A 14105-nucleotide genomic window follows, 5' to 3' on the forward strand; every position below is an offset into this window, starting at 1 on the left:
AACTCACATAATCGCGATTTTACCTGCATTTAAACTAATCAAACAAAAATTATACACAAACTGCAGATCGTATAGAAGCGAATAAAACACGATTGTTTTCAACAATCTCGTTTGTGATGTAACGATCGTAAAGGTTTATTCTGACGTAAATAACCGTTACCATATCCAAGATGAACATGCGTAGAAACTTGCCAATTGCGCCACTGGCTGTAACAAGTATATATATTTTTTTAATTAAATACTTTTTGTATGAATTTTACATTTTGCAACAGTAGAAATTACAAAACGAGACGCGTCTGTAACCGCAAACCACGTGTTCTGTATTATTTTGATTAGCGGCGCTTTTCGGCTGAATAGGAACGCATTCTCGTACGCCTTTCTCCTTGATGACGTCATAGGTGCTCGGACTCGGGCTCGTGCCGAGCTTTTCGTTGAAGCTCGGCGCTCGGCGAACCCGAGCTTTTTCAACTTTAGCACATCCCTAATATATATATATATATTTATATGTACATTGAGTCATTTTTAAGTGTTGTGTGGCGAATGGGTTTTTAGTTGGAAGAAAAAAACTGTTGATGGTTTTTTAAAGCTGGTCCCATTAATTCACCATATCTAATACGTTGTGCCCGTTTCTCGTATTCCCAACAACGTGTAACTTAGGCAGCAGTCAACATTTTCAGTTTAATTTTACTCTCGCATCTTCGGATAATATGGTGTCATTATACTTGAAGTTGCTAAAAATATTTGTTACAATGGAAGCTAAACGAAGAAAAATAGATAATGAACGCGAGTATTTAATGCTTCATGGACAAACAAATATTTCTTTACGCTGCACCATAAAACCAGTCTGTTTAATTTGCACGTATACTGTGGCCGCAACAAAGAACTTAAGTTAAATTGGCACTACGAAGCAAAGCATCAGAAAGGCAGTGCTTTGAAGGGGTAGTTAAGAATTGTAAAACTGGACAAACTTGAACTGAACCTGGGACCACAAAGCTCGATCTTTAAGAAGTCAGAAAAAAAATCAGAAAAAAAACTTGCAGGTTATGCAATCAGCTCCTTAAAAATTTCGGAAATTTTATAGAACACGCGAAAAAGATGTCCTGCATTTTCGGTTGCACCTACATGCATGAGCAATTATTCTCAAAAATGAAATTTACTAAGAACAAAATGCGAACACAACTCACTGATTCGCATTTAGACGGAATACTTCATCTTGCTTCTACTTCTTTGAAACCAGACATGAAAAAGCTTTCGAAATTTAAGCAACATTAAACATCGCCCTAACGAACCAACTATTACTGGTTTAATGCGTTTGAGTTTTTATTCTCGTTTCGTTAATCAATTGTTATCAAAATGCGCGAGTTTTCCATCTGCGACCCGTGCGACGAAGTTGTTCACGTCCTTATAAAACCTCAGGATTGAAATGTGATTCATTATACAAATACTGTACATACAAGCAGTTTTTAATACAAAAGTTGAAATAATTCGAATTCGAACTACGTCAAAAATGTTATTTTAAACTAACTTTAATGTTTATGAAATAACACTTCGATATACCTTCTCAAGACCCCTAACAGGCAAGGCCAAGAGAATGAAGCTTACTGACGATGCAGGAGGACCAGGGAATTACGAAAGGACTGTACTTTCCTTACTGGTTCCTTCAATCCTTAAGAGAACCAAGGCTAATGCAGCAGACCCAATTCGGTTGGTCATATCGGATAAAGTACGAGCCAAATCCGTGAGGGAACCCGACCTCAGGAAATTTATAAACATGACAGCATATGGGGGTTCCTCAGTTCCAAAACGAGTTCCCTAAAAGGACAAAAAATTTTAACTGATTTAAAGACGCCTGTTTACCATTGGTGATCAAATCTTGTACCGAGTGTTACAACCCGCAACCCGCAAGAACACCTATCTAGCAATCCGGTCACTAGGGACACCAGTCAGGTAGGACAACATGGATACTTATGGCCACAATGCATCCCAGAGACCCTGCTGAAAGGTGTAGGCGACACTCCCATCACACTTTTCCAACTCCCTAATTCTAACAGCAGGTTCAAAGAAAACACCACTCCGACCTACTTGGGGAAGACCAAACCTATGCAGCCAGTTCGAAACCAATAAGTTGCCAATGTATGAACCAACAACATATAAATATATCAGTTTTAGCATCAACTTATGCATGTCTCCCCCTAAAAAACTTGGGGGGAGATATATGATAACGTGTTTTCAGTTGGTGACCTATGTCACTGTTCGAACATTGTGTGCGTATATTTTATGTCACCAATTGTTACGCGACCTTTTATGCGTGGCAAAACTGTAGCATAATGTGATTTCTCTATCATTTAGAAATAAAATGACTTTACTATTATTAAAACAATGCATTCATCGATTCATGATTCATCATGTATTAAAACAATGCAGCAATCATCATGTGTGTAATGAGCATATAATCACATGCTTCTAATTAAAGGTGCATACCAAAGAAAATCAAAATTTGTATATAGATGCTCAAATGTAATATAAAGATGGTCAAAAATAATACAAAAAAACAAAACAGAATCAAAAGTATTAGTTTTAATGGACAGTCACTGTTGGGTGACACATTTTCCTATGTGAAATCCTGTGCATCAATATTTTACAAACTTCTATTTTTCATTGATATGTTCGTTTAATTCTGAATAATTGCAGGTGCAGCTTCATCAAGCACAGAGCGTCGACTTGAGTTCTCTCCGCCCACAATCATTAATGGCAACTCAAGTATGGCTCGCTTTGGACGAACAATTGTTTCTATAGGAGATGTCAATGGAGATGGATATAATGGTAGTTTTATTGCTTTGTATTACTTGGGTTTATAAACAAATGGTCAGTTATTATTTATCAGATAGTTATTTTACTCTTTCATCATAAGTTATTAGAAGAGATGCTCAGGCCTGTGTAATATTTGTAGATATTCTTGTGTCTGCACCTTATGAAAGAAATGGTACTGAGGATTCCGAAGAAAAGTATGGTGCGTTGTACCTATTTAATGGAGGTGTAGGGGGAGTGAGGTCATATCCTTCACAAGTTATCCATGGTTTGAAACTTGAAAACACTCCAAACTTTACTCCTGGAGATAAAATTCGAGGGTTGGGGTATGGTATGAAAGGGGGGAAAGATACAGATGGCAACGGTTATCCGGATGTTGTTGTTGGTGCTTATTTGTCTGACAAAGTTGTTGTAATCAAGTGAGTTGATGTGAATCTTTCATAATTGTGTAGTTTACTAATAGATAAATAAATTAACAGTATATAAAATCTATTATATATAAATATATATATACATGTTATTAAAATATGTTAATTTCTTTTTACTTTTTATATAAAAAAACAGGTCTAATTTTTAAATTATTTTCTGGTCAGTATTAGAATACATGGGAAATTTTACTACATCACTCAATTTCCTACTATTGCAACTTCACATTTAGATATTGTTTAATTTTTCAAACATTTTTAAAAGTAATATGCAAAATTTACTGCAGTTGCGATTGACTGAAAATCTGGCAAGTATAGATTCAGTAGAAATGGCTGACAACACTTAAAAAGTGCATCTGCTGCTAAAAAGCACATGACAATGATTGAAACTTGAAAATGTTCTATCTTAATATAAAAAGTAATAATGATCAAATTTTTGTAAATATCTTTCTGTTTAGAGCTCGACCTGTTGTGAAGTTGCTAGTCATTCAAACAATTACTCCAAATAAAATAGATCTTGAAACATTATCATGTGATCTCAATCCCACTACCAAGTCAGCATGCTTCTATGTTGAAACTTGCTTCTCCTATTCAGGAAAAACACTGCCAGATACTGTCAGTAAGTAAATTAAAAGAATGTCACTGATTCTCGCCTAAATAAAACTAATTTGGCGGAAATACTTGAAAAAAATGGAACATAATTGTCCTATTTTATACACTGTGCCTGCTGATAAACTACCACGTAATTTTTTATAGATTACTGGGTGGAAAAAATTACTTGCTAAATAATATAAGCCCCATACCTCATATTGTTTAAAAAATTAAATGGCTGTACTGCTGTAGTCAAGTCTGCCATACCTGTGGACAATCCTGTAAAACAAAATGAGTTTGTCTTTTATTACCCAACTTGACTTTATACGTTTACCCACAGAAATTAACAGTTCTTAATATTTAGACATGTCTTATTCCTATGATGTGGATTCTGGTAAGGAGGAGCGTGAAAAACGTTCATATTTGCTGGATGATTCACCAAGGAATTTAACTTTACGAGCTGGTGATCAACAGCAGTGTGTACATGAGACTGTGTTTATGAAGGTTAGTTGTGAATGGTGTGATATTACGGATTGTGACGTTATACATAGAAGGTGCAGCATGCAACTAACACAACTCAATGTGTTGTTGTGTTCTACTGCTAATAATTAAAACAAAATTGTTTAACATAATAAAATATGATTAATGTCATCTTCAACATGTACATTGAATGTTAATGTTATAACATCAAATATTTTGTTGAAACTGAGTAACCAATTTTTGTGTGAAAATTACGGTACCTCTACCATGTGATGTACTTTATATATTAAAGCAAAGGTCGGCAAACAACGGCCCGCGAGCTCAGTTGACCGACACCCGCGCACTGTTTGGTAAATTCCCTTACACATTGCCCGTTATGAACAACATATTGCTTATAAGTTCCAACAAGGGATCGCTTTTGTTTTTGCATGGTAGTGGTTATATGGATTCTTTTTCGTCGAACAGTTGTCCTTGCTGTTGTTGTTTTTAGCGGGACTTATAAAACACCGCGTCTCTCGTTTCTTTACTCTTTTAGTTTACCGCTCGCAATAAATCATTATGCAGCCTCCACAATATAACCGCACAATTAGCGTGTGTGCACCGAAGCGTAGACGAGTGCCTTTTTCTTATTGTTATCTTCGGTATAAACACTGCGTCTCTCGTTTCTTCGCTCTTCTATTTTACCGCTCACAATAAATCATTATGAAAACGCCACAAAATGAATAATATTAACTTCCAACATTATCTATAATACTGTGTGATTACGGTTTATCCAAATACACAAAAACAAAAGTCTTTAAGCGACGACAAGGTTAACTAGTCTATGTTCACATATCAACACATGGTGCAGGAGTTGTTCAAAGCGTATTTACACATATTCTTTACCAAACTTTCATTCCTTATACGTCTTATAAGTTTTATGAGTTATAATACATGTATAAATGCATTCTACCTACTGCTACACAGTCACCAATGGCGACTAAAACCCGCTTTGTTGGTTATTTCTGATTTGTTTTTGATCAATCTCAGTCGACCGCTGCAGTAAAAGGAATAATTAATTATGCTAATTAGTTTGTACCATGCCTACGTATTAGATCTGTGATCTTTTGTATTGTATTTCTCTGGTCTAGTTTATTTACTACCACACAGACATGCTATTAGTTTGATTGATTATACTTAACTTTGCATCCTGCCATTCAGCGTTCGTCTTTTTATATGCCTTCCGATAACATAGTATCATTATAACTGAAGTTGCTGAGAAGTAAGTAAGCTATATCTGTACCACAAAATATTAGTTACAATGGAAGCTAAACGAAGAAAAATAGATAATGAACGCAGAGTATTTAATGCTTCATGGACAAACAAATATTTCTTTACGCTGCACCGTAAAACCAGTCTGTTTAATTTGCACGTATACTGTGGCTGTCAACAAAGAACTTAATTTAAAATGGCACTATGAACCAAAGCACCAGAAATACAGTGCTTTAAAGGGGTAGTTCAGAATTGTAAAACTGGACAAACTTAAACTGAACCTGGAACAACAAAGCTCAATCTTTAAGAAGTCAGGAGAAAGGCAGAAAAGAACAAACTTGCAAGTTATGCAACCAGCTCCTTAATCGCCAAGCACATGAAACCCTTTACCTACGAAACATTTATTTTAGAATGTTTATTGACAGTTGTTGACATTGTGTGCCCAGAGAAACTGACTGTAATCTGGAATATCAGTCTTTCTGCAAGGACAGTTACATTACGCATTAAAGAAATTCTGCTGACGTCAAACAATTGTTGCCGAAAAGTTTTAATACTTTTTAATCGTACTTAAGGTGCTTACGAAAGTCAAGCAACACCAACTAACCAACCATTGCATTTGTGTTCTTATTCTCGTTTCGTTAATAAGTTTTTATTAAAATACGTGAGTGTTTCATGTGCAGCCGGCGCAACGAATTTAAATGAGCAATGAAAAAGGTTGCCGACCCCTTCATTTAAGCCTTAAATTCTGCATACAGAAAGATGTCAGAGACAAACAGACTGAAATTGCAGTCACAGTGAATTACTGGCTGCAAGAAAACCACCTACCAACTGAGCCAGTACTGGATGTGTTAGCTGGCACCAGTTCCACAACTAGGGCTGATATATTCAAGGATTGTGGTCCTGATGAAATCTGTATTCCAGATCTTGTAGTGAATGCCAAATTGTAAGTTTAAATTTTCGTATTCTACTTACATATTATGTTATGATGTTAATATGTATTTGGTGTTCTATTTATATTGATTTTTCATATGGATATCAATGGAGAATGTTGGTTTGGATATGAATGATGTTTAAAACACGAGGAGAATTTCACATTAAAAAAAAAATTTGTAAATTTATTCTCGTCCGTTGCCTACTAACGGCCATTTTTTGGGCTCTGTGAAAACTCTGCAGAGAAGAAAAAAAAGTGGCTGCAGGGGCCGCTTTATAGCTTGTTTGTACAATGCATGTTGAGTAATAAGGTGTCATAAATAAAATTCTGCTCATAACTTGCAGAAGTCCAGATACAGTTCAAGTTGGTAAGTATTCAGAAATTAATGTAAAAGCAAGTGTTTGGAATAATGGGGAGAATGCTTATCTTACAACCATGGTTGTCAACTATCCTCAATACGTCACATTCATTGGACTGCAAGAAGACAAGGTTAGTTGGTTTGTCATAATAGTCGAGTTTCAATGCTGTAGATCCTGTACTAGAACGCTATATCAAAAACGAACAAAAATCAAATCCACCAACATTAAAAAAATAGGAATAAAATATGTACAGAATTCTCCTCATAAACTTGATTTTGGCTCACTGATGTAATAGCTAAATTTGTAATAGGTCAGATTCTTAGAAAACAACACAATTACGTGCTTTATGCTTACGTAGATACTCGCAGTACAAAACAGTTTTGGTGAAAAAATATGCACCAATTCCATCAAAAAATTTTACAATGTAAATCTACAAATTCAGTAGCAATGTTAGTGGATTGTCGATATGCTTGTTGTTTATAAGCTGTCAGCATTTGGAATAAGCGTACAAATAGGGAGTCATGGTTTGAATTAAGTATATTTAAAAATCAGACATGAATATTTTATCAGGTTGACGGTCGCGTCATCTCATGTGTCGACCTTAATCCATTCCTGCTGTGTGAGGTGGCCAACCCGCTCAAGGTAGATACCAGGATTGATCTTGTGATACAGTTTGGGGTCAATGAACTTCAGGGTGATGTTGACGTGCTACCATTGTTGTAAGTTTACCTGTTTTGTTTATATAATGAGCACCTAATTGATTTAAACTTGAAATTGCTCTTCTGGTATATAATATAAAATTGCACTATTTAAAGGGACTGCTTTTTTATGTTTTAATTTTTCGGTTAAACCTACATCATGCTGACTCAGCTATTTTTTTAAACCCAATGTTTAACACAAAAACCTGACTTTTTAGAAAGAAAATGGTACAGGTACCAGTGGGACATATTTAACATTTTAATATAAAAAGGGTTTAAAATTAACTAATAATAGGTAAAAAGTGTCAGCGTAGTATGTAGCTATGTTCAATCTAAAATTAAACCACAATCACATCAATGTTTTACAATAGTTTTTATATATTCTTAAAGAAGAAACATTCATTATATCAAATCAGAAATAAAATTATTTTTGTTTTTTTTATTCAGTAATTCTAGTAACTAGAAACGATCAAAGTTGAGTGTAATTATTTCTTATAAGAAATCCCAAGCATTGCGCAACGGATAATTTTTTTTACTCCATCAGTTGAATTTACCGTTTTGAAACTCATTTTTTTTAAAAGCTGTTTTGTATTTTGAAACTTTGACGATACCTTTAGAATTTTTTAGATCATACTTGAGCATATCTATCAATACACAAATTTTGATTTTCGTTCGGGTGCCCCTTTAAGTATTACATCATTTTTGGTAGCAGCAGCAGACTAAATTCAGAAATTAACGAAAAGAATTGTATGTTGTATGTAGGTTGTATGCAAACTGCACGAACGAACAAAACAATCAGAGTCCTCTATTCCACACAATGATCCACGTTGAAGTGGTTGCTAATGTTAAGTTTTACAATGTATCAACGTAAGTAATTTTATAAAATTCTCTGAAAGACTTTTAAATTTAGTGTTGGTTACATTATAGCTTGCTTTGAAGTACATACTCCCAAGTTAATTCCTAGTTACCTTATATTGAGAACCCTATGCATTAAAAAACATTAAATTTATTTTATATTTTAGTCCTTCCTTAATAAGATTGGACAAAGAAAGTGAAAATGCGGCCCTTAACCAATCTGCCTCTAAACCCCTTACCCACACGTATGAAGTAAGTTACTTAACGTTTAATTTTTTAAGGCCAGAGCTTTTTGAATCGGTAAAATAATTCAGAAAACAGAGCAACCAAATTTATAAAGTAGATTGCAATTATCGAAGTCAATCAAGTGAACTTTAAATATTTATCGGCCAGTCAGAATAGTGTTTCTATGGTTTCCAAATGAATTTCAACATTGCATGGGCTGCACCCAAAAACAAATTTGAAAACAGTATGATAATTATTAACTTAAGGAATATTTTATTTGAAACGGGATCCTTTAAAACGTATTTCACACCTTTGGCTGTAGTAACAGTCATATTTAAATTTCCTAACAGATCACCAATGCTGGACCTGCGGTGATTTCCAAAGCTGAAATCTCTCTGTTGTGGCCATTATCAGTGAATGGTGATAGTAAAGATCTGCTTCTACCACTGTTGGAGGTTCAGCACAGTGGTCCAGTTATATGTCACTACTCACATATAGCAGATGCAAGTGTAGCCTTGGCTAATGATGTGATGGTTCCATCAGATGTTCTTACTGTAGACGCTGTTAATCATGATAAAAGCTATATTGTAAGTATGCTGTTGTAATACACTCGATACAATTTTACATATTGGGGGATGCTCATAGGCACCAATTTATGGGATGTTAGGCCACCCCATTTGTTGTATTCCTATCAAAATTTAAACAAAATATTTTTTTTTAACAAAATATATTAAGTGTTAAGTCAAAATCGTGATGTCCTATTAACTATTAAAAAACTAACTTAAAATCATTTAAATTGATTTAGTACCAAGCTAAAATATTATGTGCGACGGCTTTGAGTTGTAAGCCAAAGCTGGACCAGACAAGAGGTCAGGATAAGTGATTGCTCGCAACGTTTCAATCCTATTATATCCCGTCCACTCACCAATCAAAAGTTAAATATTTTTTCGCCATCACAAGAACGTTGGGTTTTAGTTGTTTCAACATTGTAAAACACATTATGAAGGTTTGAGGGCCAACCTTAACATGCTTTTACATTCGTGAAAATGCATATTTATAACTTCGCAAATGCAAAATGTTGTATTCGCGAAACGATCGTTGCGATCAGCAAAAGTGTTGCTGCAGTCATTTGATTAAAAAAAAACAATTGGCAAGTCAGTGTAATTATGACCAAATACCAACAATGAACGTGTCATTCGCTATTATGATGCAAATAATAGAGGCACTCGTTAGTACTATTTTGTGAATAATCCATGCGTTAATCAATTGCTGTGACGGTAATAATCCATGTGTCAAATGCTAATATGTTGTAACAAACAATCTGCTTGGCTGCGGAAAACTTGATAAAGATTGTATGCGATGGCAAATCAATTAATGTTATGTTGCCTATTTACGCGCTAAGAAAAACATCCTGGTGTTGCATGACCCCGTTGACGGTGCTTCTCTACACTGTGATGTCACAATGCTTTTACCCATTGTCGGCGCCCTATCAGTGGAGCAAAACTTAAAGACGGACTGCCACAGCAACACATGCTTGTCACCCTTGAATTTAGCCAAAATCAATCTATTACCCCATACTTGTAAATAAAAATCAACAAATTAAAGTTATTTGCAAATATATGAAGTTTGTAACAAAAATACCTTTTCATCATTTTCATCACTGCAGAACTGCCACACAGATCCACAAAACTGTTATGAAATGACATGTGATATATTGGAGATGCAACCTAAAACTGACATTCTCATTGAGCTAAAAACAGAACTTCAGCTTGCTCCTGTGCTCCGTACATCCATGGACACAGTCATCACATCAAGCATGCAGTTCCGAATCACTGAGTTTCCATATCTCATAAATCCTGGGCCAGGACCAACTACATTATCTGAGGTAAAAATAAAATGTTGTGCTGTTTTAGTGCTACTATATTATTGCTGTGTAGATGTAATGACATACTACGCAAGATTTTTCAGTGAAAAATCAACAGCCAAGCAGCAAAATATTTGAAATTTAATATCTTCCTGTTTAGATAATAGCAAAAGTTTTTATTCCAGGTGAACACTTATGCAGAATACCCACAAGTACCGGAATCTTCCACAATTGAATGGTGGATTATTGCAATAGCTGTGGCTGCTGGAGTCCTCTTCCTCCTTCTTATCATCTTACTACTATGGAAATGTGGCTTCTTCAAAAGGATGACACATCCTCAGAGTGAAGAGGACAAAGCTCAACAGCAGAAGCTCACAGAGTCACCAGATCCAATGCAAGAAGAATTAGAGGAACATCTTAAGTAATACTTACTCCTACTGCTTTTTTATAGCTGTCACACTGCTTATATGGGATGTATGACTGATCTAATATGTGGTGTTTCTTAAAACTAAGTATTCTTTTTAGTTTTTTATCTGGCTTATGTAATATACCAACAATGAGATGAAGTGTTGATTTAGTGTATTGTTTTATCCTTCTTTTATTCAAAACATGCCTTTCTTTTGTTTGTAGGTTTTATGCAGCACAAAGACGTATTTTAAAATCCTTTTTATTTTGTTCAATTTATGTAACAAACTAATTCATATAAATTACTTTCTGTACTACACTGTAAACCGGTACACGACCACATTTATAGATTTACTGCCACCATGCTGTTCAGTTACAGTGCAACTTTGGTACTACCCTGCAATACATTTGGTTCCTTTTAAGATATCCTTATTACAGTAAATATTATTTCGTATAATTCCATAAACCATTTATTGCTTTTTACTGTCTAGCATGCAGTTCTGGCTATCGTTTAATCACGGACATTTTATATTAAGATTTTCTTTTTTTTCTTATGATTTTTAACCAGTGTATCACGTATTAACTTTAGTTCTTAACTTTTTGCAATTGATATAGAATTGTAATTGGGATAGTAACTCTTTTTCTAAAAGTCCTATCTTTTTTAACCCAAAGTGTGGTACGTCTTACTTTTTTTAGTTATGTAGAATGTTTTTAATATCTGATTACCACCTCTTTGTCCATAACATGATTTATTGTTTTTATAAATTACAATGAAGCGGTTTTACAATTTTGCTTTGTGAATTGTGACACATTGGTGCTAAAGCCATTATACATGAAGGTTTTACTTTAAAGGTACTTAACTCATTCGATGTTTTTTTTCTGGTTTTGCATTTCATATTGTGTCTTACGACGGTTACATGAACCAATATTTCGTTTGGCTTAGGCAAAATAAATCATATAGGACAGCTTTTATAGTAAATAAATTTTCAAAGTTCGTGGTTTAAACTTCAGTATACTTTGGTAAAACGGTGATGGTCAAGATAGCCTAGTTCTAATAAAAGTACACGTGATGTACGAACTGTTTGAGGTCTTTCACACAGGTGTCCTATCTTCCCCGACTCTACTATCTTATGCTAATTGGTTTAAAACGTGTCTCATTCATTAGATCTTTGTTCTCTTGTTGTTGTTGTTTTTTGCGATTTAGCTTTCTAGCATTTTCTTTAATCTCTTGATTTAAATCAAATTATAATATAGTGGGGCGGGTGAAGATGGGACACTTTAGCACTAAATATCCAAATATCCTGATCGTGTTTTAAACAATTAACACCGGTCCATGGAAGTCGTGAAGATACACTTTTATTATTCTTTAACTGTTCTTCGTTTACTGCCATATAGGACGAGAAATTAGACTAAAAAGGTCCGGTGTCCCATCTTCCCCCACCCTACTATATATATTTATAATTTTTGGACTGAATTTTCAGATTTAAAACCGCACGATGAGCGATTAATTAACGATTACTTTCCTCATGCACTTTACATAGCGGAAACACTGTCTGGCGTTTGGTGGGGAACGACGGCACGTATTATATACACAGAAATAAAAAAGAGTGAACGCGCAAGTGCCCAAAACCGTTATATATTCTTTTTTTTATTCACGTGACCGCCAACTCCGTCCCCATTTTGCTTGGTCTCCATTGTAAAAGATAGGCGTATAGTATTTTTGGAAGGTTTTAGCTGTTTATTTTAAAAAACTACACCATTATTCTATTCAGATTTATTAGGCCAGTTTAGTTATTTAGTAGGTTAACGCTTACAGTTTACCACTTGTTTAGGAAATTTAATTATTTAAAAAAATTAATTAAAAATTTCAAACAAACGGTTTGTTAGAAATATATATATATTAGAAAATAGTTGTTTTACACCATAACTTTAAATTAAGTCAAAAAACGAAGAAATACTACATAAAACGTCCTCTACTCCATTGACTACGATAGTAAACGGGAACGACCCGCGAAAGAGAGAGAGTGTATTACCTCTCTGCTTTGCCGACATTAGAGATGCGCGTTCTACTCTTTTTTATTTCTGTGGTTATATAAGATAAGAAATCCACACAACGATTCACGACTGAATCAAACTATTAGCATTTTAGTGGGGAAGCATTAAATGCACTACTCTTATACCGTATTATCATTAATCGTAATTGAAACATTATTTTTAATTCAACATCATATGATTAATATTAACTTCTAACATTACCTAATTATAAAAATAAACGTTTTTAAGCGACGACAACGTTAACTAGTGTAAGTTTACAATAAACACATGGTACAGGAGTTGTACAATGCGTATTTATACATATTCTTTACCAATCACTCAATCCTCATACGTCATAGGTTTCATTAGTTATAATACATGTATAAATACATTCTGCCTACTGCTCCACAGTCACTGATGGCGACTAGAACCCGTTTTGTTGGTTACTTCAGATTTGTTTTTGATCGAGCCCAGTCGACCGTTGTAGTAAAAGGATTAATTAATATAGCAGGGTGGGGGTAGATGGGACACTTTTTCATTTTGTTTTCTCTTTTCATTTGTTAGTAAACAAAGAACCTTTAATGAATTATAAAACCGTATCTTCACGACATCCACAGACCGTTGTTTATTGTTTAAAACACGATCAGGCTATTTGGATATTATGTATTAAAGGTGTCCCATATTCCCCGACTCTACTATCTTATGCTAATTAGATTAAAACGTGCTCATTCATTAGATCTGTGATCTCTTGTTTAGTAGGTTAACGCTTACAGTTTACCACTTGTTTAGAAAATTTAATTATTTAATAAATTTAAATAAAACTCTTCAAACAAACGGTTTGTAAGAAATATATATATATTAGAAAATAGTTGTTTTACCCTAAATTTTTAGTTAAGTCAAAAAAACGAAGAAAAACTACATAAAACGCCATCGATTCCATTTCGTTGTCCACACGGTGTGTGTTATTATTTCAAAACCCTGCTGCAACATGGAAGTGAACGGGATTATATAGATAAACTGCTAAGTTTTAAAGTTCAACCAACTGTTTTTGTATCTGATATTGCAGCTCAGGTAATACAAAAAAATGTTTTGAAATGTTACTTTTACTTACTGGTTCGTTTAACATGTTGCACATCATGGAGAAAATCGAAAGCAAGGGATGTTTGGACCAAATAAAGG

General features: G+C 34.3%; 1 protein-coding gene across 1 annotated transcript in view; it reads left to right on the forward strand.

The window, feature by feature from the left end:
• Nucleotides 1–11864, forward strand: part of LOC100182403 (integrin alpha-8) — a 19454-nt gene extending 7590 nt beyond the window's left edge. The window contains exons 8-19 of the mRNA XM_018817122.2: nt 2692–2823; nt 2951–3227; nt 3692–3852; nt 4189–4328; nt 6311–6498; nt 6831–6975; nt 7416–7564; nt 8306–8410; nt 8566–8650; nt 8974–9210; nt 10290–10508; nt 10673–11864. Coding sequence (XP_018672667.1) covers nt 2692–2823; nt 2951–3227; nt 3692–3852; nt 4189–4328; nt 6311–6498; nt 6831–6975; nt 7416–7564; nt 8306–8410; nt 8566–8650; nt 8974–9210; nt 10290–10508; nt 10673–10912 — 2078 coding nt within the window. The 3' untranslated portion in view covers nt 10913–11864. The remainder of the gene's footprint in view (nt 1–2691; nt 2824–2950; nt 3228–3691; nt 3853–4188; nt 4329–6310; nt 6499–6830; nt 6976–7415; nt 7565–8305; nt 8411–8565; nt 8651–8973; nt 9211–10289; nt 10509–10672) is intronic.
• The last annotated feature ends 2241 nt before the right edge of the window (nt 11865–14105 follow it).

This window comes from Ciona intestinalis, unplaced genomic scaffold, assembly GCF_000224145.3.
Source record: "Ciona intestinalis unplaced genomic scaffold, KH HT001132.1, whole genome shotgun sequence".
NCBI lineage: Eukaryota > Metazoa > Chordata > Ascidiacea > Phlebobranchia > Cionidae > Ciona > Ciona intestinalis.